Raw genomic sequence first — 27,767 nt, 5'->3', positions numbered from 1 at the left:
AGGTGACACAACAGTTGTGTGGTGGGTTTGACAGACAAGTGGAACAGACTGACAGGGAGGAGCTCCAGTCACAACAGCAGGCAGACCCTCCCAACACTGTGGAAGGAAGCGGAAATAAACGTCGCAAACCTTATGCTAGTAGCTAGATTTAGGCTCGTAGGACGGGGTGTAAGCGACACTAGACGTACACCGTTTGTTGCCTCTCTAGAGGAAACAGGGAGTGGATAGTCACACGATAGGTTTTTGTTCGTTACGGTGGCAGTATTGAAACGGAATATCTCGAGTGGTGAGTTTTCCCGACGCTTTCTCTTAACATAAAAGTTGTATGCTGTTTCCTTCCCCGACGCAGGCTAGTCAAGTTCAGCAACGTTAGCTGGGCTAACTGTGCCACCGAGCTAGCAACAACAGCTTGCGCTATGAAAAAAAAGGTGTTTTCTTCCTTTTCACATTTGCCAACGTGAAGCTAGCTAGTAGGCCTCGAGCGCTGATAAACAGCTGGCGTTTATTATAAACTGGACCACTTGTTTTAAGCAGTGTCAATGTAAATCGTTGTGGTAAACTAGATGGATTAAGTTTGATAATCATACTGCATCGTAGTTATTGTTACCCGACCGTTAGCCGGCATGCTAGCTTCAGCGTTCTAGAACACTGGGCGCAGTCTGTTTGCTGGAACGGAATCGATTCAACTCGCGTGAAAACGGCAAAAACGCGGTGCGATGATCAAAATTGCATGTTGCCAGATGTTGAAAGCTAACATTATTTTGACAGAAAGGTGTCATAAGAGGGTGGTAATTTCTGGAGAATAAATTTAGGTCTGCCCCCCTTCGGACTTCTTCCCTTTTCGTTACTTTGTCTCACTAGCTCTGACACAGATGTGTTTTTTTGTTAGTTAATATTTAGTAACGTTATTGTGGTCATGGGTTAGGTTGTTTGTATTGCTGTAAACAATGGCTTCAGTCATATTCATACCGTTTCAGCTAAGATACATGGCTTTGAAAGCAATAAAACTTTGTATTTACAGATAATTTACCATTCGTTCACCCTTTTACTGTCATCTGGATGGCTGTCAGGTTTAATGGTCTTATAAGTCGCAGAGTTGTATTAGTGTGAACCCCTCAGAGCTGTACGGTACCATATTAGTAAACAACTTAATGGGATAACGTAGCGTTTATCCATTTAACTCAGCAACTGCAGGTTTAGCCAATATATCACTGTCAGCTCTGCTTAAGTAGGCTATTGACTTACCCCTGGTTGGGCCAGGTGGTTGTCTGTTAAGAAACCAGGAACTGTACACTTATTGTAGTGAACTTGTGTTGACCAGAGTAGCAGAAAACAGAGCATACAGGCCTGAACCAGGTTTGCCATTGGAGATGACTATTCATAGTTGTGTGCTATATTTTGGATTTTGGATATTGGATATTTCGGTGGGGTTTTTGTTTGGTTTTTTTTTTCCTATGAGAATATTCACCTCTTAGCATAAACATTTACCTAAGTATCAACGTTGCTTTTCAAACAAACCATCTTATTAAGTTTGATTGAGTATCACATTGCTTCTTGTTTGCAGGTACCTTACTGTGACCTTTATGTGAGGTCTAAGCCCTAAAGGAGCGGGTCATAGACGGGAGGAGAGACTCGGAGAAAAGCATCTAGCCACAGAAGCCTGGATACTTGTTTTTATTTTTTATTCAGTCCCTAAAAACAGAGAGCTACAACCAAGCAGTTTTCCAGCAAGTAACAAGGACCATGGAGGCCATTGCCAAATACGATTTCAAAGCAACCGCCGATGATGAGCTTAGTTTCAAGCGTGGAGAAATTCTTAAAGTAAGTGACTGTTTGATCATTCGATGTCAGGGCTTGTCTTCATTACTCATAATTATGAAATACCAGCAAATATTTTCTTGCTAGAGGTATTATTTCCTGTGTGATTTATCATATCCGCCTTATGTTAAATGAAAAAGACGCCAGCAGCAACACTTCCAGCCAGTAATGTTGTTCTTAAAAAGAAAATCATCACCCAAATCAAGCTGCAGTTAAGGCTATATCTCATCATGCGATCAATATTTTCTTTTTCTGTTGTTTTTTTACATTGTCATACACATAGCTGATGTATTTTTTAACCTTAAACCAACCTTTTAAAAAGAAAAAAGATCAGTTAGTTCAGGCTATAGCCTAAAATTCAAAACACACTGCTGCATCATGTGATGGTGTGCATGGTTGTTAAGTGTGGCAACAGAACAACACAATTTTAGGCCTTAATGCTGTGGCTGATTGTGAGATAGCAAAGTGCTTTAAAGAAGCAATGTTAATGTCACACTGCAGAAAGCACACTGATTAAAAAGAGGCAAAAGCTACATGTTTTTTTGTGCCATTATGAACTATTTAAAGTGTTCTCTGTGAAACCCCAGGCTTGTCTATATCCTCAGGCATGAGAAGCTTATTCAAAGCCTTATACTCCTGTTGCACGAAAAGCCTTTATGTCATTCTCTGACCTTGATGATAAAGCTAAGATATTAGGAAGTACATACTGCAATTTTCCTACAGAATGATTCTCTTTGGTTTTAAATGCAATCATTATAATCCCTATGTTTAGAGTCATAGACGTAGAAGGGCAGGATGCAGAGGTGACAGTGCATATTAGAATACTTAATACTTATGCATTTTCTAGGAAAATATGTAATGCTAAATGCTTAGATTAAAACAACCTTTTGATAATGCACAGCTCAGCCTCTGATCAAAACAAGATATTGTTTTATGGACTGCTGCTTTGACTTGACATGCAGGCAGTGTGATTCAATGTAATAGACACATAGCTTTATATTTAATAATAATCATTTTTTGGCTCCACAGGCAGCTGCCCACTTTATTAGATGAATATTGTCACCATGATTTGAATACTATTAATAATTATCTGAGTATAGAATGGAACAAGAGAATACACTACACCACAACTGCTGCTACTAACAATTAAACACCCACTACATAGTTTTAATGTCATATTCCTCGCATCTAGATTTTTACTCTGGGGGGCTTTTCATCCCTTGTGCTTTGGATGTGGTAGTTCACAAGCCTGCTTTATGGTAGTATGTACTGTTTGAACCTTGATTTTATACTGTTATAATATACCACCCGTATTTATGATATAAAAGTCAGCTGATGTGGATGAGTCGACTGTTCTATCAGGGGATGAGTGCTGTTTTTTTCCTGAATAAGAGATTTGAGAGGGGAGTTTTGAAGACTTCTTATCTCACCAAGGGGGCCTTGGGGGGTGGGGGTGGGGGTCAGCTCAGGAAACACTGAGCTAAATATGAGTTCTTATTAAATTTGCATATGAGAAGAAAAAGCACTGTACTTTTCCTCTTATTTCAACAGCCATCTGTCTTGTTGGAAAATCTCATGCTTTTTACCAGATGGCTCAGTTCCAGTCTAAACCTTAATGGGAAATACCACAGATTTTTTTCTCTTAATTGACATCATTAGAGATGAGATGTGCCTTTCGGTGCCTGGGTAATTTAGACTAAACTGATTTTTTTTTTTAAATATGTTAGATGTTCTGCTTTTTGGGGCTACATTTTAAAAGCCCAAATTATACTTCTTAGTTCCCTAAATGTTAAGCATGTTGTTGCTCTCAATTCTTCATTTGTTTCGTTCATTGCAAAATAGCTTACAGCTCTGTTCCCCAGATTGTGTATCTGCTACTCCTGAAGTTCAGCAAAAGCTACATTCATCAATGCGATATTATAGGGCTTGGCGATAAATTGATAATTATAACTATCACCATATCATTTTATAGTGAAATATAAAATGATATTCTCATAGAATTATATAATATTCCTTTGTTCAGTATAATTAATTTCTCTGCTTACATAGCATACACAGTCACATCGCAGGAATAGAGGTACGCATTGCGCAAGTTAAGTTTTAGATTAGTTAGCTTAGATTTTATTATTATTATTTATTATTAGTTTTGAATGTTCTGTCTCAGATTTGTGTAATGGGTTTGGCAAGTGTTAATGCTCAAACTGCAATCAAATTGCAATAACCTTTTTGGCCATATGGCCCAGCCCAACAATAGCAACAATATTGTACGTATGTTTTGTAATTTCAAATCTTAATCATCTCAGGTATATATCATGCAGCTCAACCCCAGCTGGGATACAATGTCAACAGATACAGTTTAATGTCAGTCTGCGTAGATTTAGGAAACTTTAATGCCCACCAGTGCTAAACACAGTGGCTTTGATTAAAAGAAGACATTTATATATCCAGGGCCAACATATTTGACCCAGCTAGTGGGTTGAATACTGTAAGTGCACAACCTCAATAGCTACAGAAATGCCTCACAGGTTATTTCAGTCTGGAGAATGAATCTGAAATGGGGAAGGAAAGCCTGCATCAATGTTGCCTCCAGCGCTGTCCACATTTCATCTGAGTCATTCGTTGGCTGCTTTGCCCATAGGACCAGTTCACTTATTTTTTTAGACAGAATGAAGTGGCATGATGTTTGTCAGAGAACCATCCCCCTCTCCATTTCTTTCATCTTCTTTATCCTTTTTTCTCCTTGCAGTACTCATACATTAGTCTCAAGTCTGAATGTTTCCCCTCAGGTAATTTCTGAGAAACAGGATGGAACAAGCTCCTGTCATTCACTGAACACATACTGCTACACAGGTGGACCCATGTTAAATGTTATTTTAAATGGGACTATAAGGCTACATTTGAAAGACATTTTGGTAATCTGTTATCAGTGGGTATTGATTTACTGATCCAACAGTTATTTTCAAACTATTTCTCATGTTTCGCAGAATATCACTACATTTTTGCATGTTGTTTGTGATGGGTTTGCTGTAAAGTTTTAAATAGCTTGGTTTCCAAAGAAGCTAAGATCAACGAATGCAATTTATGTCAAAGTATGCCAGCAGTTAGCCTGGTTTGTTGTGTCATTTTTTCTGCTACTTTATCTGCCTTGGTTAGTTGCTTAAAACAAATAAGTACTAAATAATGCCACATCAGTTTGGTCTCTCTTGCTCACTATCTCACTTTGCTCTTTGCTCTCTGCTTTTTAGACTAGTTGGATATTTGGTTACATAACAGTTAAAGATCAGTAATACTAAACTAAATTCCTCTCTCAATTGGCAACACTACCATGAATAAAAGAACATACTCCAAAAATAGATTAGCACTGTTTTGATGTACATGTTGCTTAGCTCAATGCTGCACAACATGCTATACACAAGCATTTGGAGTGGTGGATCTAAAAGAAAACTTTTCAAAGGTGGTCTGTGTTCATTCTGGCTCCTTTGCCTCATCACCAGTGCTATCTGTCTGCTGATACTAATACTAAACAGCTCAGCTCTCAGGACAAAGGGTCCCTCTCATGAGAGAGCAGACCCGTGTTAAGGCTTTGCTTGTATGTAGCATCCTTAACCTCTCACCATTTTCAGTATCACTTGGAGATGGTGGCTGTGTTGCTATCTCCAGCTCTCACACTGGCATAAAGGAAGACACGTTTTTACAGATTTTCACTTTGTTTTCATTCACAATATCATCATCACACTTGTTAATGTTTGCAATATGTGAATGATAAATTGTTGTAGAGACAAAAACGAGCTGTGGCAGATTGTCTTCAACATTGCAGTGATTTTAATGTGTTTCTAAATCTGCATTACAGATGAAAGAAAACCAGTGTGGTCTGGTGCTATGGACCTCTATTGAGCTGTATAGCAATTATGATTGGCATCAGTTGTATAGTTAGATACAGTTTAAATGACTCCGTAGAACTCACTGTGTTGAAGGCCAGATATTAGGCAGCTCCAGCTCTGGCTTATAGCCACATAGCCACACAGCAGTTTTCCCTCCTTGTTTCAATTGCTTTTAGAAAAGGTCCTTTATGTAAGCATTTATCTAATGGTCTGCCACTGAGGGGATGAAAAGGCTGTTTTGGGGACATGAAATCCTGTTGTGTCGACCTATTTAATCATTATGAAAAGTGTACATGCTACCTTTGATCGCTTGTCATAATACCCATGTAGGTGTGTGATTACAAACAGGAAAGGATTAAATATCTCACTGGATGAAAATGATATTTAATGTCTTATTAGAATTTCTCTTATAACCAGAATTCCAATTAATGACCTCTGTGTATTGATGCCAAATCTTTGAGTGTTTGATTTGGTTTTATTTTGTTTGTCTTAGAGTGAGTGGTTCTTTTTCCATTGTACATTTTAGCCATCACTTTGTTGTGCTACGTCTGCTTTAATAAATAATAATGTGTGGCAACACTGTAATAGGCATCAGTTACATGAAAAGAAGACCATATTGTCTAATGTCATCAAGATATTTAGTAATCAGGTTCCACAACTGTCAGCCAGTTAGCAAGCTCCGTGTCACTGTGACTCACACAGCTGGTGGACCAGACCAGGCTCCCCTCTAATTTGCAGCCTTGAGTCATACACCAACATTTAGCCAGTTCATGAGTAGTGAAGAAGACTGACACATTATAACAGAGGCCCCAACCCCTGAAGTTTTTCTTCATATGGCAGATGTTAAGCATGTCACAGCTATTAATGTTTAGTACATTATATCTACTGTTATAATTAGGTGTGTACTTTTAGTCTACATATTGCTTTTGCTTCTTATCAGCAAATGGCACACAGAGCTGTTGCAACTACCTTCCTGTTTTATCTTTATAGCCAGTTTCAAGTTGTTTAACTGTAAATTTAGAGACAGATTTGTTGTTGTTTGTTCAATGTTCAGTACAGAAATATGAACTTTTTACAGAATTGTAACATGGGAGGTTATATAAAATTACTTACAGTACAAATGTGCAGAGTGTGGGCCCGTGACAAATTTGCATAACGCAGACTAGTTGAGTTTCACAATGTTATTTCCCATCATGCATGGACAAAAAAAGGGAAGGTGCCACTGGTAGTTAGAAGGCCTATCTTTAACTGTGGTATTTGTAGTCCCTTTTTGTCCTTTTTCTTTTTGTTGGCTTGGTCACACTTAGTTTTTGTACCTTCAGAAATTGACTTTGAACAAGGCCATTGCCACTCGACCTACTCACAGTTGAAGATGACCTGTAATTGCAGCATTTGAGCAGATAATGATGACAGTGTTAAAATCAATAAGAGCTAAACCATCATCACCATCATTCATCACATCTACAGCTGTCTCATGGCTCAAATACACAAATGACTGTGCCTTAAGAGCCATTATAAGGTCTTAAATTGAATCCAAATCAACCAGCTATATCTAACTGGATATATCAATAGCTTAGCTCAGTCTCATTTTGCTAATTTTCTGTGTCAGAAAGCAGATCTAGAGGCAAAGAAGCAGGCATGTGGAGGCCACAGTAGAGGCTGGCCATTGCCCCTGAGCACTGCACACTTGTTCTCATTTCCTCCTTGAATAAATAAAGATTAACAGCCTTGCTAGCTGGCAGAATTAGCTCCCATCAGCAGATCTTTGAACTCTGCCCATGTGGCATAAAGTAAGATCCGCCTCTCCACCTTGCCTCTTCTTCAAACTGTTGTTTACAGATTCAAAGCATTTGTTATTTAAACTCTGTTCAAGTACTGCTCACTATATCAATATTATACTGCAGCCAGTAATGAAATAGTATGCTGTAAAACTCTAATTTAAAGTTTACAGCTCAGGTCTTTGTGGGGAACATTAAGAAACTCAGTAGTCATTATGGGAGGCAAATGTAAGCTAACAGTTATTGCACCAGACATCAAGGTGCATTTGAATGAGAATCTAAATGGTAACATATCCATTCAGCTCGCAAGGAGGACTTTTAGCAAGCAGGGATGTTGTAACTTAAAACCTTGGTAAAGAGGCTCTCATGTCCTAGAAAATATTAAAGAGTAGATTTTACAGAATGGTAAACTATGAGCTGTAAATTCATTTTGGGGTGAAATTAACAAATAGAGGAGCCTTGTCTTTGAGAAAAAACAGGATTGTAGCCACTAGCACCCATTCATCCTGCTGCCCCGAACCTCATGGAGCCCAATTTGAGATCAGCATCTGTGCTAAAGTTGTCTAGTCTGTCCCAGCATTAGTGTGTCCGTGTGTGTGCGTATGTTGACGCTAGAGCGTAGCTGTTTTCACATCCTGTTTGATGTGTCTTCCAACCCCCAGCAACTTCCTGTGCCTCCACAGCAAACTCCAGCAGCACTACAGTCTGCACCTACCACGCTACAGTACTGAATTTACACAGAGAAGCACAAGCACAGTCCTTTCTGACACAGTTAATATTTCCCTTCCCTTAATATTTCCCTTCACCAAGAAGTCAGGTTTTTGAGTGACAGACATCTTGCTGTGGCCTCTGTAAGGGCTGCCTCATAGAACAGGTCAGAGCTTTTAGCCAGTTACTTCAACACTTCCTCTGAAGGCCCACCACCCCTCCCCTGATTAATGGCTCCCTCATCGCCTATTAGTGCTTAGGGTATTGATTTCCCTTCCCCATCCACTTGACCACTGAAGAGAGGAAGAGTTGTATCAGGGCTGCCTTGTGATCCCTGGATGTCTTGAAAAATCCAAACCTTACTCGAAAGACCCCTAAGCCGTTATTAGAGTCTGAGCTCCAAACCCAGATCCAAATCCCACCATTTGATTCTTTTCCTTTCCAAACGCTTGAAGGCCAAGTCAGCAGTGGTTTTCTTCAGATTTCTTGGCCATCTCTGTGAAGCAGAAGTGCAGTAGACTGTGTGGAGCTGAAGGGTCAATAAATGGCTGCTGGGTTGCTAACTGCGCAGTTTTTGATAAAGTCGAGACTCACCCTACTTACACTGCCAAAGGCCTTGTAGGATCTCACTGGAGTCCAAGAGCCCGTGTGTGTTCAGTTCACTTTTGCAAAGGAGCAGGCTATTTTCTAATTAAGTGCTGAATCTCTGGAGAGAAAGCTTAGATAAGTTAAATGTTCTGACTCAGTTTTTCTCTCGTCTGTCTTTTGTGTATTTAAAACTGTGTTAATGCAAGAAAATTATTTTTACATTAGCTTTTCTATGAATTAGTCATAGAAAACATGGCCCAAAATAGATCCATTAGAAACATGCTCTATTAATAATGCTTTAGTGCAATTTCTTAACCCACTGACTGCAACCTTATTTGTTTTGAATTACTTCTTACTGACACTTAACGTTAATTGCTGCAACTTTCTTTTAATCACCTGGAGTGTGACATTTTAGATGATTCAAAATGGCTAGTGTATTGCTAATGACACTTGTGCAACTGAATACTGAAGATTATAAACCCTCTATCAAAACAATCAGCAAGCTTGTGTCTGTTTGTCTTCAAATGGCAAATTATACAGAGTGGTGCTGTGTTTCTTCTTGTGTTTCAGGAGTTTTGTTGTATAGTTGAGCTGAATCATGGTATTAATGTTAATTAGTGACCGCTGATAGCACTTCCTATCTGTTACTTTGGCTCGTGAAATCCTCAGTCACATCTTTTATGTTAAGATTGTTAAAGCTATACTGGATTTATAATTGCAACTACCACGCTACAGCACTGAATTCACACAGAGAAGCACAAAAATACAGAGCATCTAAACTAGAAAACCTTAAACAGTAGTTAACACCATAGTTTCAGTTCATCAGGGACAAAAAAGGAAGATTTTCCTGCACCACCTCAGTTGTGCATGGAGAAAAGTTGCTTAATTAATTTGAATGTTAAGCTGGTGCGAGATTAAACAAACAACTGTAACTGTCAGCCTTATAGAATGTAATCTAAATAAACCAGGAATCAGACTGCTACAGTAAACTCCATACAACTGTACACATATTTAAGTGATCCAGTTTATACTCCAGTTCTGTATAGGTGATACAGGTGTTGGTTTTCTTCTTAAAACAACCTGTGCATGTAAATTGATTTGCATTGATAAAACAGTAGTTGCCAAAAAGATTAGAGCTAAGAGGGTGAACATGTGGTTTATTTCAGAATAGCAACTTTTCCTACTTGTAACACCACTACCTGCATGCTGCTGTTTGCAGCCCCAATGGAAGGAGATGTGGAAACTGCAAATATTGCCTAAGCTTAGTAATGGAGAGAAGTGTATTTGCATTAACCTTTTCTGCCTCTACCCCTTTTCGTCGTTGGCCTATTTTGTGGGTCTGTGTATTTGAGGTAACTGCTCCAAATCAGCACACAGCAACAGGCCTAGCAGGCAGATACTGATTTGTCCCAGCAACTACCCACTCTGGCCTAATAGCTGCCCAACTGGGCATGGTTTAATATGTCTGCACTCATGCCTGTGCTGAAGCTGGAGTTGATACCCACTCTCTAAAATTGATACTGTCTCTCTCTCCCTCTATTTCTGTTCTTTGCTTGCTCACAGGTTACCAGAGCAGTCAATGTCTGTGCTCAGGGACTGTCTGTAGACTTCATACAAAGAGCAGCAGCAGTACAGCTGGTATTGGGGCACTTGGCAGAGCATTTAGGAGTATATAGTCAACACGCAGCTGTGTCCAAAATCACACACTAGTTTTTTCTCAGTCACTATTCCCTATATAATAGATGCTAAATTGTTTGGTCAATTGACATGTCAAGCAAATATTAATCATCATAGTCTAGTGTTATACTGATTAAAATGGCAGACTGTAAATATAGTGCGCTCTATCATAAAAGAGTGATTTCAGATATGGGCATTGTGTTTGTATCCCTCTGGTAAAGGGACATTATTTAAGTAAGTGGTGTCCTAAATAATGACCTCAAAGAATGGCTTAGCTTGTAACTTAAGGTCAGCATTTTAGTTTTTTGATAACCTTGTTGAAAGTTATACATTTTCTGTTGACTAACAGACCTTGTTTGTGATGCCCACAGCTCTGTTCTGGCTCACTATTTATATCCTAGCTGTCAGTGTGGGCAATACTGGGTGTCTTTTTTATTTATTTATTTATTTATTTTTTAACTTTTTCAACCATCCCTACATCAAACCTCGTCTGTAACTGTCAACTCAAACATAGTTGCCCTAGATACAGATTACCACATTAAGAGCAGTTTTGATGAGACCTCTAAGTGCTTTATTTTGGTGCTGGCTCCTAACTCTTTCGTAATCGTTAAAAGATGATGGTGTACATATACCCCTAAGGATGGAGGCACCATAGACACACTCTAATTCTGTAATCCACTGCATGCAAGCTGTGTAGCTCATTTAATCAGCCATCTAAAGCGGGAATTAGAATGGCTTGGGTGTCTTCGATCACCACCCCTGGACATAAACATCCCAAATGATGTCACTCAGACTAACTGAGAAGTCAAGCAGTCGTAAACAACTCCATGTCATCGCCATGTGTCTTTCAGGCAGTCAAAAACCTTCAAAGATTATTAAACTTTCATAATGCTTTTTGTGTTGCCTCTAATATTTTCTGTACAAGAAAGAATATTTTTGGAAGAAAGAATGTTTTAGATTCAGGTACATCTAATGGGAACAAAAAAAAGCTGTGCAGCGTGGGAATGAAAAGACAACTTTCCCTTTCAGAGGATTGATGGGATATCACAAAAAGGCATTTAGCTAGCCAGCTACCGCAGATGGAGGACGGTGCACTCTGCAGAATAAAACATAGCAAGTTTGGCTGCTCTGAAAAAGAGATGCCCTCATTTTATGTTATTTGCCCTTGAGGAGTTTTCCTAAGCTGATCACAAGGAGTGTGATTCTTCAAAGTGGTCCTCTGTCTTCTTCTTTTGGCTCTCCCTCTTTCTCTCTTTCACAGCTTCTGTCGCTTCCTCTTGCTTTTGCTATTCGTCTCCCTTGATCCGTCTCCTGTCACTGTTTGTGTCTTGTTTTTCGCTCTTCTTCTCTTGCTCCCTCTGCTTCTTTTCTTGCTGCTCCAACTCTCTGTAGCAGAGTGTTGAGTCACTGTAAATAGGTCTCACTCCTTCTCATCCCCACCATCACTCCCTCCTGATGGTCCATAAAGACACTGCCAGCTGTATTTAAAGCAAAAGTTGTCATTTTCTCTCTTGTGGCTGTTTTTTCTCTCTCCTCCGCTTTAGTTCACACTCTGCACAGCACAAGTGAAAAATATTCCATAAATTGGCAGAGACTGATTTGACTTACATTATAAATACATGATTGACATGGCCATAGTTATTTATATTCAATGATGTAATGGATCTGAAACTTTTGGTATATGCTGACTTTGTATGGGCTGCTGGTGGTGTACAGTTGGTTCATTTCTTCATCAACAGCTGGTAAAGCTCATGCTGGCATCAGACGGCAACAGGCTAATTCTATGTAACTGCAACAGTTGTTCCTAAATACACACAATTGTCTAAGCTGGCACATCTGTTTACTGCACAACAGATTTTGTCGCTTTTTTAAAGCTTGAGTCATTGTAGGGCATTGCCAACATAAACTACACTGAGAATTCAAGCTGTGATAAACAACATCATGGTGTAAGAGGATCCTCCACCCCTCCAGCTGAGTCAAATTGATGTTGTGAAGAGAAAGGAGTGGAACTAAGCCAAACTTATATTTCCATACCAATGATCACCTTTACAGTGTTAAGAGTTTACCACCCATCTGGTTTAGCTAGTAGATTCATCATCAACTCAGGCATGATTTCAATCAACTACAGAATAATTTTTGAATTGCCTGTTACCTGTCATGTCCCCCATTGCTAACTTTTGCATTCTTGATGCATTCGACTGAAGGCTGCTGGAGACTTCAATACTCTGTCTTATTTGTATTCCTTGGTTATTCTTTGATACCATTTGCTGGAGCTAAAACAAGGTTTATGGTGTCTGTCCCAGTGTTATAATCGTCACATCCCCAATATCAGCTTATTGCACATTGGCATCATTGCATTGGTGTCAGTCTGTACTTGTAGTACAGCAGTGCCAAACTAGGTTTGAGGCCTTTTAGAAACCATGTCTCCATTAGCTAGTTTGTCTACCAGAACACCAGAAAATCCATGTTTCAACTGTAAAATGTTCCACTTAGTATATGTAGTATGAGAAGAATAGTTCACCATTCAGAGTGTTTACACATCCAACAGTGGAGGTGGTGTCACTGTATTACTTAGAGTTTTAAAATGACTTCTCTATAAGTGTTGATGGACTTGCACTAGTCAGCTTCTTCTGCTGGTTATCCAACATTGACTTTATTCCCTGGGTCAGAGGTATAATGTGTATTTGAATTCACAATTGCTGCTCTACAAGGGAGGCTCCCCATGTGGTAATGGCCTCAAGCATTATTTTAATTACAAGAGTGTTACAAGCCTTCATTTGCTAGAATCCAATGTAATCTCTCCCTCTGTTTCTCTCTCTGCATCAGGGTGGCACTCATTGCCTCCCTGGCTCTGGCCTGTCCTGATCTAAGTCTGCAGCCTCCCTGCTGGGAGCAAAGGAGGTCAAACTCATTTTCACGGCGTTTGTGTTTTTCCAAACGCTGTTTTGCGAAACAAAGGGAAAAGCAGACTTTATCTGGGTCTTCACACCACACACCCCCATCCTATCACACCCCCAAAACCTGCTGTGATTTTAAATCTGTCTCTCTCTGCATATCATCAGTCTAGAGCAGCACAGTTATTTATCTTTTGTGACAACACATTCACCCACTTTTTCTCAGACTTGACCCCGCAGTCTGTGCATACTATCTGGGTTACTGTCCTGTTTAGAGGGTGAATCATTTTGTCCCTCGTGTAAGATGTGGTGCTTCTACAGGGGTCAGCACTGCTGCCAACATGTCAAAATACCAGGCCTCAAATTCCATTCCTGCAGGACAGCCACACAGTTGGCACTAACTCACACACATGTGCTCTGGCGTCTCTTTGTACTTGTCCAATCTTTTCAGGCTTTTTCCTCAATATTGTCTGTTTAAATCAGTGTTTGCAACTGACTAAGCCACCACCTCCACATGGACTTTAAACTGTCCCCACTGCAGCCTTTTCTGAGGGTGCATCATCTACAAATTCTGAAAGACTTGGCTGGAGCTGTGCCATGCATGTAAATTTCCCTTGCGGATTAATAAAGTATATATCTAATCTAATCTAATCATTTCTGAACTGATTTCTTTTGCCCTCATCTTCCCAAGCCAATGTCTGCAATAAGCTAAGGGCAAATGTTGCCTTATTGAGTTACAAAGCACCACTTCCTTATCCAGTCTTTCTGATTCTGTGGAATTGTGGTAGGTATTATGTAATATAAACCATTTTTTCTTCGTCTTGGTTAAGAATTAAAGGGGGGAAAAAAGTTCAGATCTGTGGTGTATCTTATGGGTTTCTTAAAATATCCTCTCCTCTTACCAGCTGCAGACTTTGAATTTGTATATTACCAGGTACACTCTTGTAACTGATAATTTTCTGTGTGGCATGATTAGATAAGCAAGCAATGTTTGATGTTGTCATGGTTGCCGTCTGTTGAGCAAATAAGCAGACGGGACTCTATCAACCATTAAAATTGGCAGACCCAACAAGCTTCGGCCTCTGAGGTTCTGATGAAGCTTTAGCGTGTCTGTCTTTCTATCTGGCTGATCTGCCACACACTCAGATTAACACACTCCAGGGTAATCCCTTCTCCTGATTTATTGCAATCCTGTGTAAACTGTGCAGACGTGGTTTATTTAGCATCTTATTTTCTCTGCCCCTGCTGTCTCACTATGCACCTCACTTTCTACCTCCATCTTGTGTTTGGTAAGGCTGGTTCTATGTACACCTTCTGCAGTCATGACATCTTGAGCACAGCTATTTCTTTCAACATACTTATTGCTATATAAAGGCTTTTCTTTGTGACCATCAGTTTTAGATGGCCAGGAAAAGAAAAGTAAGGATTTTAAGCTAATCTCTTACACCCTGTCCAAATTAAAGCATAGACCCAGCAAAAATCCATCCATGTTGTTTTGGTATAAGCAGTGAACATGGATTAAAATGATGCTGAAACATGAGCTATCATATAATTTTACAGAGATATACAGTGTGTCTGCGTCTTGTTTGAATGACAGCTAGCCATGTTTAGTGTCACACATGGGTTTGTGGGTGGATGTGCTATGTCTAATATTTTAGTGTGTGTGAGAGAGAGAAAGATAGGGGGAGGAGAGAGTCTGCAGTGGCAGCTGTGGAGGAGATAATCCCCAGCCTGGACCTTAGCCTCTCAAATAGGAACTCCTACAACTATTGTGGCTCAATCAGATTAAAAAGACAAAAAAAGAAGAAGAAAAAAATTCAGAGAGAGGGAGGGAATGCCTGTCATCCACAGAAGTGCAGTAGCACAATGCTGGCTCAGCTTGGAACAGAGAGACAGAGCTCAGTCACACACAATGCTGCGGTTGTCTCCTCTCTGTATGGTTAAAGAAAAACTGCCAGCCAAGCAAATATTTTATTTCTGCTTTTCCTCATGGGCTGCTATTCTCTCAGTTTTGAGAGCCACCAGATAGACCCACAAGCACTGAAGGTCAAATGTCACTCTGAAGACATGTCTAAACCAACCATTTTCAGTGGGCTTTATTTGATATTTTCTGAGCATACAATTATGCTGCCTAAACAGTCACTACTCTGATATCCAGGCTAAAGGTCTTATCTGTTTTAATAGGCTGAGGAAATGTCTTCTAATAGCTAAAAAGATCATATGACTTAAAAAAAAAATTACTCATTAAATGGGGACAGAGCAACTAATCTAATCTATCATAAGTAGGGAAGGCAGTTGCTGTATGATGGCACACATTTCTACCTTTATTTCTGAGATACATATGCAGAATGAGTTGAACTTGACTCAAAGACAACATTTGACATTTTGAGACATATACTTATTCACTTATTGATATTTGAATTAAATGAGAAGATTCATATCAGTCTAAGATACAGCCAGCAGCTTTGTTCAAATACTGAAAAACAAGGAAGATGTTGTAGGAGATTGCCTGTATGACCACTGAACTGATCAAAGTAGAGGGGATAGTTAGTTTTCTGTGTTTGCCCGGCCACTGAGAGACATGTACGAGCAGACCAAGCAGACCAATCACAGTTGTTGCAGTCTGTGTTGCCGCAACGTGTAGTTACACTTCTAAGGAGGTGCTCATCAGGCCACAGCGTGAGCTACGGCTACACAGCTACAGCAAAATAGTCTGGCACATAACCCACTGTAAAATGACAAATCGTTGTTTTTACACTTTGGTTTTCATGCGTGACATTCGACACTGCTGAAAAAACTTGAGGTGATAACTCCACAGTAGTGAAAACGTAAAGCTAAGAGAGTTTGTCTTTTCAGTCTTTGCACAGGATGCTCAGAATGTGGGTTGGTTTTACTATGGCGCTTGAGAACAGCTGTGTCTGTAGTTGCAAAATTGCCAAAACAAGAAAGTCCGCCAAAAATGAAGCAGCACTGGGATACCCCCCTCGTACAAACAGCGGCTTGTTTTTGAATCTCCTGGAAAATTCACTTAAGTATCTTAGCTATTCAAATAAGCTCAGGCTTACAGTATATTTCAGCACCTGCTGTGCTCTATTATTAACTTTGGTTGTAGACTGGGTAATTATTAAAGGTTACTCAAGTTCATGGAGACTGTTGGCATATTATGCTGGCTGCCAGACAGACTTTCCCTCTCAGTGATAGACTGCATAGTATGGAGTTATATGATTGATCAGTGATATAAATTGAATGGTGTGTAGATATAAGGCTGCTCTATTTTTGGGGTGTTTTAACTACAAGGTCATTCATTTTACCTTATTTTCCCATGATTTGTTGGAAAAAGGGCTCCTAATGAAAATGAAAAAGTTCTTATTTTCACAATGACATAATCAGTCTGCTTCACAACAGTGTACTTACAAGACGACAATCTATTATGAGCAACCCATGCAGTGAAGAAAGTTTTTCTTAGCTTTCTCCTGGGGGAGGTCAGATGCAGGGTCAGCTCAACAGCACTGCTCGAGCTGGTAGGGTTTGAAGGGCACTTCAGCGGAGTGGATGTTTGCCAACAGGTGGGCTTGAGCCTGGGTCGTGAGGATGGAGCATTGTCTCTCTGACTTCTTGGCAACTCTACCACCTACAACACTGCAGAAGAGCATGTATTGGACTACAAGCTACAAGTGGGGGAAGCTGCACTGTCTTGTTTGTGTGTATGAGTGAAGAAATTTTGGTTTCTACATTCCCACTGACTAATTTTACACTGCACCTCTTCCTTCCACTCAGCACTGATAAAACAGCCCGAGGGCAGGCTTGCTGTGCTGTGAGCCTGATTCCTTGAAACTGTTTTACTCTAGCACACATAGCAGATCAAGCAAATCAGTCGCTCGCACCATCACATGTTGCTCATGACTGTGAGCCCAGGGCGTTGTTCTAGCATCTCAAAATTAGCTTTCCTATGACTCAGTAGTTAGTGCGACAGGAACACATGTGGGACTTAATTCAATCAAACACATGATCTGTCACAAATGTACAATATATGGAGAGTGTGCACGTGTTGTTGGCAGAAAGCAAAGGGGGAGGGTCATTTGGAGTTCACAATATCAGTAATGCTGAGGCTCCGACACGCTACTCTGATGTTTGGCTGTTTGGCAGTTATCTGTGGCCAGCAATCACACAGTTTTTTGCAATGTTTTGTTTGGCAAGTTGGCACGAGTTTTCTGTTACCAATGGCAGTTTGGCTGATTGAGCATGTTGAATCCGTGGAGGCAAGTTGGTAAAAGCAACATCACAGAATGACACAATTTACTTTGACGTTTACCCTGACGTTTCCTCTTCTTCAACCATTAAATTGAAATTTGTGGTTTTGAGTGAGTGGTTTTGAGTTCACAGTTCCTACGTTCATAGTTCCTAGGCCGACTTTGATGATCCCTTGACTTTTCCACCAGCACCATTAAGGATTTCATATTTTTGGTTTTTATTGAAATATCTCTTAACTATTGGATGGATTGCCATAAAATTTGATACAGACATTTGCGGTCTCCAAGGAATGATTTTTAAAACTTAATAACCTGACCTTTCATCTAGTGCCATCATCAGACCAATGCCAGTGCAAACATAAGCTGAGACCTGCATGTCAGCAGTCAGCTGGCCTCAAGGCCACACAGCGTTGGATCAGTCTGCCTTTGAAAGAGCTAGTTCTTAAAGGCTGGTTTGGTGTGTCAACATACAGCCCAGAGGCTAAGGCCCTTTGTTTGAGTCTTGGCTCAGACAGCGCCACATTGACTAGCGTAAACACACTAACTCTGATCAGGCTCTTCCCATCTCTCTGTGTAACACACTTTACCCTGATATCTGTAAAGTCCACTGTGTAACACGCACACACACATGTAGACATCCCTACTGACGTTTTTTGGTCCAAAGCCACTCCCTCATACAGTAATGCTGGTCTTGTGCAGGGTTAGCAGCTGGGAAAGGCCAGTGACAGCTGGCATTCTGCAGGCTCACTGGTGCAAATAGACCCAGGCCACTCACACTACACAGGGGCCAACTGGACAGCTGTCTTGTGCTGGGCTAGGGGGAAATTATGATTTTAAAGGGGAGAGAAGTGGGAGGCAAAGAAAAAAATGAGATTTAGAAAATATAAGCACATAGAAAAAATGTTAGTCTGACATGAATCAAGGATTGTCAACAGTATTGTTTGGCTGTTTTCTGTTACTGTGCTGGTTTTCTTTTGGTAGAAAACTCCAGTGATGCTGCATAAAAGATTGTATGCAAGCCTTAGCCAAAAACATCTTTTACTCTGAATTATGCAGAAGAGATGTCATCAAAGATGGTGATCAGAATGTCTCTGAACAGACAAGGCTGGGGTAATTTTTCTAAGTAAAACTTGAGTCATTCTTTGAATCAGGATTCTGCCTGACATGAGATTAATGCTCACCACGCTTTACTTAAAGCTGCTTGAAGAATCGAAACAAGTGACAGCTTGGTTGTGTGACTCTTGTATCACATCCTTTTCCTTTTCTTTTGCTTTTCAGGCTTTATACCCTGCTGATCTGTCGTGGCTATGATTTTAATGAATGGGCTTTGACTGCTTTTTGTTACATCATTCAAATGGCGCCTAGATGACTCAGCACTGTTGCTTAGTTTTCCACTGAAATGTGTACATATCTAGATGTTACTGAAAACAAGAAATGCAATATGTATTTTACATAAGGCAGAATGTACTGTAACGAAGGATATTGTACAGTACTTTCCTCACTACCATTACTGTTTCTTCTTTTTTATTTGAATCTGCTTTTTGTTTTGGTCTTAGAAACAGATCACCTAATTATAAGGAGTTGAAGTCGACATAAACATTGCTCACATTAAGTGACATGGCACTCTCTTGAGAGGGACAGTTTTAATTTGTTTTGAATGGAACCGCACTCATGGGCTCCTTTTTTATTGGTAAATCAGCTGCTCTAGCATGAAGGTTAATTTCCTGCAGCATGACCCATGTTTCATAATCACTCTCGCACTTTGCCAAAGTAACACACACATATTGACTTGGCCACACATGGATGCACCACTAGCCCAACACACCTGCACTGTAGCTGTACTTTGTCAGACATGAATGCCCTCACAGCTGTCTCTGTCACTGAGGCGTGCTGCTAAATGAGTCTCTATAGCTAAAAGTGCAGGTCACATACAAACACATTATTTGTCCTTCAGCCAATTGCAATCTATCTTTTGAAGTATTTGAAGTTGTGTGTGTTTTTTTTAGATTGTATTTCCCTCCCGTTCTCCTCTGCTGTTAGTTTTGAAGTTGACTAATATTTGCCAGGCAGTTCTCCAACATACAGGATGCGCACCTTATGAAGGCACAGGAAATTAAATCAGTTGCCGTAAAGCTAAATTTAGCAGGGTGGTTGTTTTCCATTGTTGACGTTTAAATGTGGCACTAACCTGAACGACTTCTCTCTCTCTTTTTTTGTCAACACCAGGTATTAAATGAAGAGTGTGATCAGAACTGGTACAAGGCAGAACTAAATGGAAAAGACGGCTTCATCCCCAAGAATTACATAGAGATGAAAGCCCATCCGTAAGTATTATGCATACAGGTTTCTCTAATTAGTCTTTTTATATTTGTGAGTGTGTTATATAAATATCATAAAATGGATGAGTTTATCATTGTTTTTCATTTCTCTCTCCCTCTAACTCTAACTACCAACCACCACTGTCCAGTACACCCTTACAAGACTTGAATGCATGCAATGCGATGCCTTGGCCAATGTGCATGTTAAACCACTTTAGACAACGCCTGGCAAAATCCTTAGAGGACATTACCTCTGGACCTGTACTCGGTGCCAGATTAGCTCTCTCTTTGATAATGTGCTTGAGGCCTCTTACGCTTAATTGAATATTGACCTTAATGCATCATTGCTGGAGAGCTATCACATTTTTTTGGGGGTGGGGGGTGGTTAGGGTGTATTGGGCTTATTTTGCTTTTTTCCCCTACTGCTGCTGTTTTTGTTTTGTTTTTCTGGCCTTTGTACCAGTGTAGCAATAATGCTCAACTGTTTGCAGACTTCATTGTGGTTATGGGGAATCAATATTCAGCACTCATAATCATTATAGTGACCATTCTCAAAGGTTTTTACAGCTTTTATACAAAGTTTTCAGCACATTCATATTGAATGCGATGTTTTCTATAAATTGATTTACACTCAGAAATGTGGCATTTACATTAATCTTAGCTACCAGTCAAATTGATGATTACTTTAGTATTACTTTCTCATCAGGGGGTGTGGGCTTAATTTTCCTGCCTCCTACTCATCCCCACCACATCAAAGAGGGCAGGAAAGGCCGTGCCATTTAGCAGGCTGAGCATGTGCAGGAGCTGACATTTCTACACTAGAAAACAAGAAAAGTTCTGTTTTCTTGTAACCTGGCTCTCAGGTAGTCAAGTAGGACATTACATGATGATAAATACTGCTTCCCAGAGTAGGGTAACAGTTCTAACATTCTTTTTTTTATATTTAAAATATGGTTACACCCATTTAAAAAAAAAAAAACCTTCCTTCCAAGACACAATAAGGTTGTTCACTGTATGTGTTCCCCCGGCCTCATACATGTATCATATCTGTCCTGTCTGGACAGATACCAGGGACAGATATGCCTTGGCCAATGTGCACACAAACCCTGTACATAGGTTTGTGTGCTTAGTTGTTGTTTTGTCACACGTTAGTTGGAGTATGCAGAACAAACAGAGCAGCAGAGAAATACAGTTATCAGAACAAATCAGTTCCAGTTAGCATGTGTACATTAATCTGTATGAAAATATTACTGTTTTTTGTTTTGTTTTCTTGTGTTTACATTAAAGAATAAAGGAAGAGTTAAAGCGAAAAAAAACATTGAGCAGGACTGTTGAAACTCACACCTCAAGTATCTGCTTTTTATAGTAAAAGCTTTCCAATTAAATAGGCCCGCTTTTATTGTTTCCACAATAAATTCCTTGTAAGGGTAGATCCATCCCAGTCTTTTGTGATGGTGAGAGGTTGTCTAATGTCTCATGCTGCTTGTCCTGATGCGCTTGGTGTGTCATCAATAAGGTTTTTTCTCAAGAAATGTTCCCTTTGCCCACTTTTTAGTAGGATTTGAGTCAGACCTGTGTTGGTGAAGTACAGAAATGTGGTGCACTTCACTGTGATTCAACATGATGCAACCTGTGGGATTGTGACTTGAGTGAAATAGTTTAGCACTTTATTGTTTCTTGTCAGAATGTTGGTTTTCTGTAAAATCTTACTTGAAGAAATTATGCTGCACAGTAATGGAGAAGAAACTGGTGATGGGGCAGTGATGTGGCAGGAGTCTACCTTTGTCTCCCAGTGTGGTGACAATGAAGTGCCACCCGAAAGCACCAGACACCCACACCGCCCAGCAGACGTGCAAACATAGCTGTGCTGTACAGCAGAGCACAATACAGTCTGGTTGTGCTCCAAGCCCAAGTCCTTTCTGAGTGTACACAGATCTTTTCACCAGCCTAACAGTGACTGTGTTTTTGTGGCTGATGCTTAGGTTTGTGTGACAGTTTAAGAATAAACATGATACAACAGCATGAATGCTTTAGAGAATTCGCCTCACAGGGAGACAAAAGTGTGTGTGAGAGGGTGTCTGATAACAATGTCGTTCTCCTCCTCCCATCGTTTCCTTGGCTCCATTAATTGCTCTGCTATCACTTTTATCAAACAGGGAAAGAGACTCAGCGCGCAGGCCTGTTGCACTGCCAAGCACAGATACAAAGCGGATTAAGAGTTGGCCATTTCATTATTGATTTTCACCTACATGTAAAGGAGCCAAGATGTCATCTTTTGGCTGACTGTACTTTTTAATTATTTACACAAGTAAAGAGCTTTCACTTGCTTTGTCTCACATTTGTCTCTTCCTCTCCCTGTCCATCTTTATCAGGCTCACGCATTTTCACTGTTTAGGGCTTTCTCTCTGTGATGTATTGGTAGCATACATTTGCAACTAAAAATAAATTGCCACTTAACAGGTGATTATAAACATCCCTGCTATAGATTTAAAATTTAATGTTATTTTTAAAGGTAATACTTCTCAGGTTATAGATTTTGAAACGTAGATGCACTCCAGTTCACAGTAGTAGAATTATAGAACTGAAGTTTTGCAACTATTATTAACTACTGACCTCATCTACTTCCTGGTACATGGATGGTCAGTGCAGGCCCGAAGGTCAGTCAAAGTAAACACTGAGTTACATTTAGTTCCATGTACAAATCAACTCACTGACTATTACTACTGGTTGGCCTGGTTGGTCAGTGGTTAGTGCTGTCCTCACCTTTCAGTCAGCAGGCGATAGATGTTTGTGTGATGGTTTTCCACCCACTTTCCACAGACTCTCACTTATGTGAAATTGCTCATAGGTGTCAATGTGAATGTGTGTGTGGTTGTTTATTGGTGTTAAGTCTGATAAACCAAAGTTGTACTCTGCTCCATTAAGGGATTTTTGTTTTTCTACTTTCTGAGTAGAAAACAAAACCGTTGAGTGTTCCTGTAGACACCATGGATGCAATAACTGCAAGAAGAGAGCCAAGCTGTGGTTTGGATCAGCTTAGTCAACTCTCACCCGACCTGTTTCCTTTGTCCTCCAGGTGGTTCTTTGGGAAGATTCCACGGGCCAAAGCAGAGGAGATGCTAAACAAACAGAGGCACGATGGGGCCTTCCTCATCAGAGAGAGTGAGAGTGCACCAGGGGACTTCTCCCTCTCTGTGAAGTAAGTCACGTCACACCAATATATCACCGATTCCTCAACCATCATTCACACGCATGCTGTTTTCTGTAAATGCAGTTAAATATTATACTGTATCAGTGGACAGTTTCCTCACAGCTGATCAGGTTCTTAAGTTTCCATACTTGCTGTGTCTGAGTCATTGGAACAGCCACTTCCTTATTCTTGTGAAGTCTCAGTGTTGCCCTCTGGTGACCAGTGTTTAGCAGTTATGATCATTTGTATTGTGTGCTGGAGATCAGCCCGTGTGAGTGCTTAGGTTATTAGCTGACGCCCACAGAGCTTATTTCCTCTTATTTGTCTGTCTCCATTCTGACCTTCCCAAAAAGACTCCGCAGATACACAGCAGGTTACATGTAAAGTTGGTGCTAAGATATGGATCTTAATTACTGTCTGGACTGTCCTGATTCCACTTTGGCAGCTAGTATTGAATGCAGGTCTGTTACTGGCATGACTGATTCATTTGACTAACGCTTACCAGTCTGTCACAGACACACCTATTAGATGAGTGAGGTTCATGTCTGAGTGTTTTTTTTATCTGTGCACTGGCTCCCAAACAACTATTCATGGCTTTCTGAAATTGGGGCCTTTGTGCTTTTAAACACTGTTGAAATGAATTATAGTAGTTATTATAATAGTTTCCCTCTCTATCACCTACTGCAGGTTTGGAAATGACGTCCAGCACTTCAAGGTTCTTCGTGATGGGGCTGGAAAGTATTTTCTCTGGGTGGTGAAGTTTAACTCCCTCAACGAGCTGGTAGACTACCACCGCTCCACCTCAGTCTCCCGCAATCAGCAAATCTTTCTGCGAGACATAGAGCAGGTTCCCCAGGTAAGAACTGACATCTCAAACACACTCTTGAAGCAAGGCCCTTTTTCCCCTAAAACCTAAATGACACCAGTGGCAGGAAAACATTACAAAATGTTAATACGTTGAGATATATTCTCTTTGAGATTCATTACAGGGTGATGAACATATGGTATATAAACTGTGTAGAGGTTTAACTTAGAAAAACCGCACATGCTAAATGCTAGATATTTGCCCCTCCCTCACATGTGGGGGAGTGAAGCAGCAGAACCAGAGAGAGCATGTTGGTCGTAAGCCTAACCACACATGAATTTACTGTATCTGTCTGCAGGGAGGCTCCCTCTCTCATTACACTACATGCAGTCATCACTCGTGTTCAGCTGATGTATGAATGCACCGATGTTCTTCGAAATGAACAATTTACATATTTTGCTTAGCTATAAACACCACAAATAACTTGATAAGACCAAGATCAAAAGACTACCATTCACTGTGTTATCACATCTTCAACGAGACATTAAATAACTCCTAACACCTTGTTCTGCTTTCTGAAGAAGTTGTTTACACAATACTTAGTTCTCATACAAACATGCAAAACCTTAGTTTAGGTTTAGTTACAGTTAATTCTAAATTTCATGAGAAAACAATTAAGTCTCCCCACTTAGAATCTGTAAGCAATATATAAACATTTAATAAACTAATAACACACTATAATGTAGTTGTAAGCAGATATAAGGACTTATTCAGTTATTATTAATAATATTATTAATAATAATGATGATGATAATAATAATAATAATAATAATAATAATAACTGTCTGTTCATACAGTGGCCTCCACTTGTCCACAGGAGGAGTTGTAGATAAATACATGAATAAACTTTTATGTAAACTCTTTTAGTTACTGAATGCCTGTGACAGGTGGTTGGAGCTCTAGATTAATGCTCCAGTATTAAACAGAGCTAAAGACGAGGTTGGAGTAAGGGTTATTTGTCTAACTTTAAAAGTAAAATTGTTTTTCAGTGAGAATCATGCTGAGTTAATTTCACCTGCCTTTTGACGCTTGTGTGAATCTGGACCTCAAAACGAACTTAACAGTAGGAGGAGGACAGAAAGTACTTTTGAAATCACTTCAGCTGCGGTGAAGTTGCAGCTTGCAGGTCTCAGGGGGGAGCTGCAGGGGAAAGACAAGAGGAAATGTGACAAAAACCGCTCAGAAAATACAGAGATGAGAAGATGTTGCAGGTAAGATAGTAAGAGGGAAAGACAGACAGCGATAAGAGAGCTAACATGTCTGTGTGTGTCTGTGACAGATAACGGGGAGGGGACAGAGAAGGGAAAGCCTGTGCATGTGAGAGAGAGTGAGAGAGTGTTACACATTATCTCCACTACAGAGAAAGTTTTGATGGTATCATGTAGTTTGATGCAGCACTGCTGTTCATTCTTGTAGGCTGAGTATGTGTGTTTTCTGAAGTAGATAACTTGCGACATGAAAACCATTAACTTTGTAATTAGTTGTGAATGTTTCAGAGCCGGTATGTTTGCTCTGTCAATTTGCTTCCCTGTTTTTTGTTTTTTTTTTTCATCATTTTAATTCTTCCTTATTTTGGCCACACAGCATCCCACATACGTGCAGGCGCTCTTTGACTTTGACCCCCAGGAGGAGGGAGAGCTGGGTTTCCGACGCGGCGACTTCATCCAAGTCCTGGACAACTCTGACCCCAACTGGTGGAAAGGAGGCTGCCACGGCCAAACGGGCATGTTCCCTCGCAACTACGTCACGCCCGTCAATCGGAACATGTAAACAGTCAGACCATGTAAACAAGAACAACAGCCACAACACAGCAACCATCACCACCATCATTATCATCATCATCGTTCTTCATCAGCCCCCATCCAACCCCGCCCTCCCCTTGCCCCCAACCACTCCTCCACCCCTCTTGGCCATTCCACGATAACAGGAGCAGACAGGAAGAACGCAAACAACTGAAAGAGAGACAGAGAGAGAGAGAGAGAGAGAGAGAGAAAGCAGGAGTAGTGCTATCGTGGGCGTCGCTGTGTGGGTGGCAGCTGAGCAAAATCAACTTTTACTTGTGCTGAGAATGTTCACCACCCTAGTGAACGCCTCGGTGAGGATTGAACTGTCTTTGAGGGAAATCTAAATGCAGAAACTAAAGCGTAGTGCACCAACCATGAAGATAACCAAATGAATCTACCGCTCCCACAGCTGCTTCTGTCTTCTCCTAAAACTTCTTAACATTCTGCATTTCTTTTGTGTTTTTTTTTCTTTTGCCGCATGTTGTTTTAATCTCCTAAATGAAATGCCTACCGATAAATCCTAACTCTGTTTTAAAGAAAAAAAATCATAAAAAATATAAAAAAGAAGAAATGGTTTTAAAAAAAAATTTACAAAAAAGAAGAGAAGAAAGAAATGATGCCATCTACAGTACAGCAAGTTTCCATGTTTAAGTTCATTGGCACGTGAGCATTGTACATCAGCCATTGGCTGTATAAATAAATCAACTATAGAGAGAATCCATTTTTTAAGAATATATATTATATATTTGTATGTGTTTGTCTGTTTTACCTCTCATCACAAATTGTGTTCTTTTCCATTTGTAAATTATGTTCAATCCTATTGTTAGTCTGGATAAAGACCTAGTAGCTTTAGAATGTGCTGAATTGTCAAGTTTTTCTTTTTTTTCTGAATTTATCTGAGGGCTCTCAGATAATACAGCATGATATTTAAGGGGTCATGAGTTCCATTTGTAAAGGTTTCTCTTGTCTATAATGCAAGGAAAGTTTTTTAAAAAAAGTTAATGATAAGAAACCTGAGAAGAAACTAATCCTGTCAGGAAGCTAACGTTGACCAGCAAGTAGAGCCATGAATGCTGCAAGAGCTGTTGTATTATGAAGCCCTGTGTAAAGGTCAGCCACCTTTTCAAAGCCAATGTATTTATTGCAGCCATCTTACTTGGGCAGTGAATGTAGCTGACTGAGTCCATAGACATTAACATGAGGGAAGCAAGGTCAGAGAACTGAACTACACAACCATGCAAGGGATTTTAAAAAACATGCTGAAATAGTAATGTTGTCGATATTCACTTAAAAAAGAGAGTGGTGTATGGGGATATGTACAGGTAGTTAACATGCATATTCAAACACATTCATTACATGCATGCATACGCAGACACTCTCCTCATTGTTATACCTGCACGTAGCAAAGAGGCTGAGTTTGGATAATCACATTGTGTAATCACCAGTGCAGATCTGCAGCTGGCACAGATAAAACAGTCCAGAAAACTGAGAGATTGTCTTTTATGCTAAAAGTTGAGAGATCAGCTTAAATGATGTAAAAGATTTTTTTTCCTTTCTTTTTTTCTTTTTTCTTTGTCCAATGTGGCGTGTGGTCAAGCACTTTTTTTTGTCAAACATTTTATTTCTGGTCCAGTGTGTGTGTTTGTTTACTGTGTTTGTGTTACTGATTTCTGTTTTCTTGTTCTCTCTGGATAGTGCCTTTCTCTCTGGTGTTTCAGTGTCTCCGACCTGCTACTTTGAGCCCCCTCTCTTTACGGGGCCTGCCAGTCCTGCAGTGAGAAACAGTGTACATAATCCAACTTATCCCATCCAGCAACGCCCCCCATCCCTTCCCCTCCTCCTACATCAACCCGCCTTCACCTTTGTCCTCACCAACATGGAACTCTTCTTATTTAAGTGTCTCTCGCCTTGTCTTACCTAATGATACGGTTTTGTTTTTGCTCTTTTTTTATTTGCATTTGTTTTTTGTTTTGTTTTGTTTTCAATTAATAAAATGCAATTATTAAAAAATGAGAA

At 40.1% G+C, this 27,767-nt stretch overlaps 1 protein-coding gene across 1 annotated transcript; it reads left to right on the top strand.

Annotated features, from left to right (window-relative positions):
• Positions 1-117: 117 nt before the first annotated feature.
• Positions 118-27,767, top strand: grb2b (growth factor receptor-bound protein 2b). Its single transcript, XM_018698632.2, has 6 exons — positions 118-286; positions 1,565-1,821; positions 19,821-19,918; positions 22,989-23,111; positions 23,790-23,958; positions 25,552-27,767. Exons 2-6 carry the CDS (start codon positions 1,744-1,746, stop codon positions 25,735-25,737), a joined length of 654 nt encoding a protein of 217 aa, XP_018554148.1. The 5' UTR covers positions 118-286; positions 1,565-1,743; the 3' UTR covers positions 25,738-27,767.

Source organism: Lates calcarifer, linkage group LG11 (genome assembly GCF_001640805.2).
Source record: "Lates calcarifer isolate ASB-BC8 linkage group LG11, TLL_Latcal_v3, whole genome shotgun sequence".
Classification (NCBI taxonomy): domain Eukaryota; kingdom Metazoa; phylum Chordata; class Actinopteri; family Centropomidae; genus Lates; species Lates calcarifer.
This window is presented reverse-complemented; position numbering and strand designations above follow the sequence as displayed.

Bases quoted from the DNA above. Each gene is read 5' to 3' on its own strand.
- grb2b (XM_018698632.2), top strand. From the start codon at position 1,744: ATGGAGGCCATTGCCAAATACGATTTCAAAGCAACCGCCGATGATGAG. The intron at 19,919-22,988 runs GTAAGTATTATG...TTTGTCCTCCAG, and splicing joins ATAGAGATGAAAGCCCATCC to GTGGTTCTTTGGGAAGATTC. The intron at 23,959-25,551 runs GTAAGAACTGAC...TTGGCCACACAG, and splicing joins ACATAGAGCAGGTTCCCCAG to CATCCCACATACGTGCAGGC.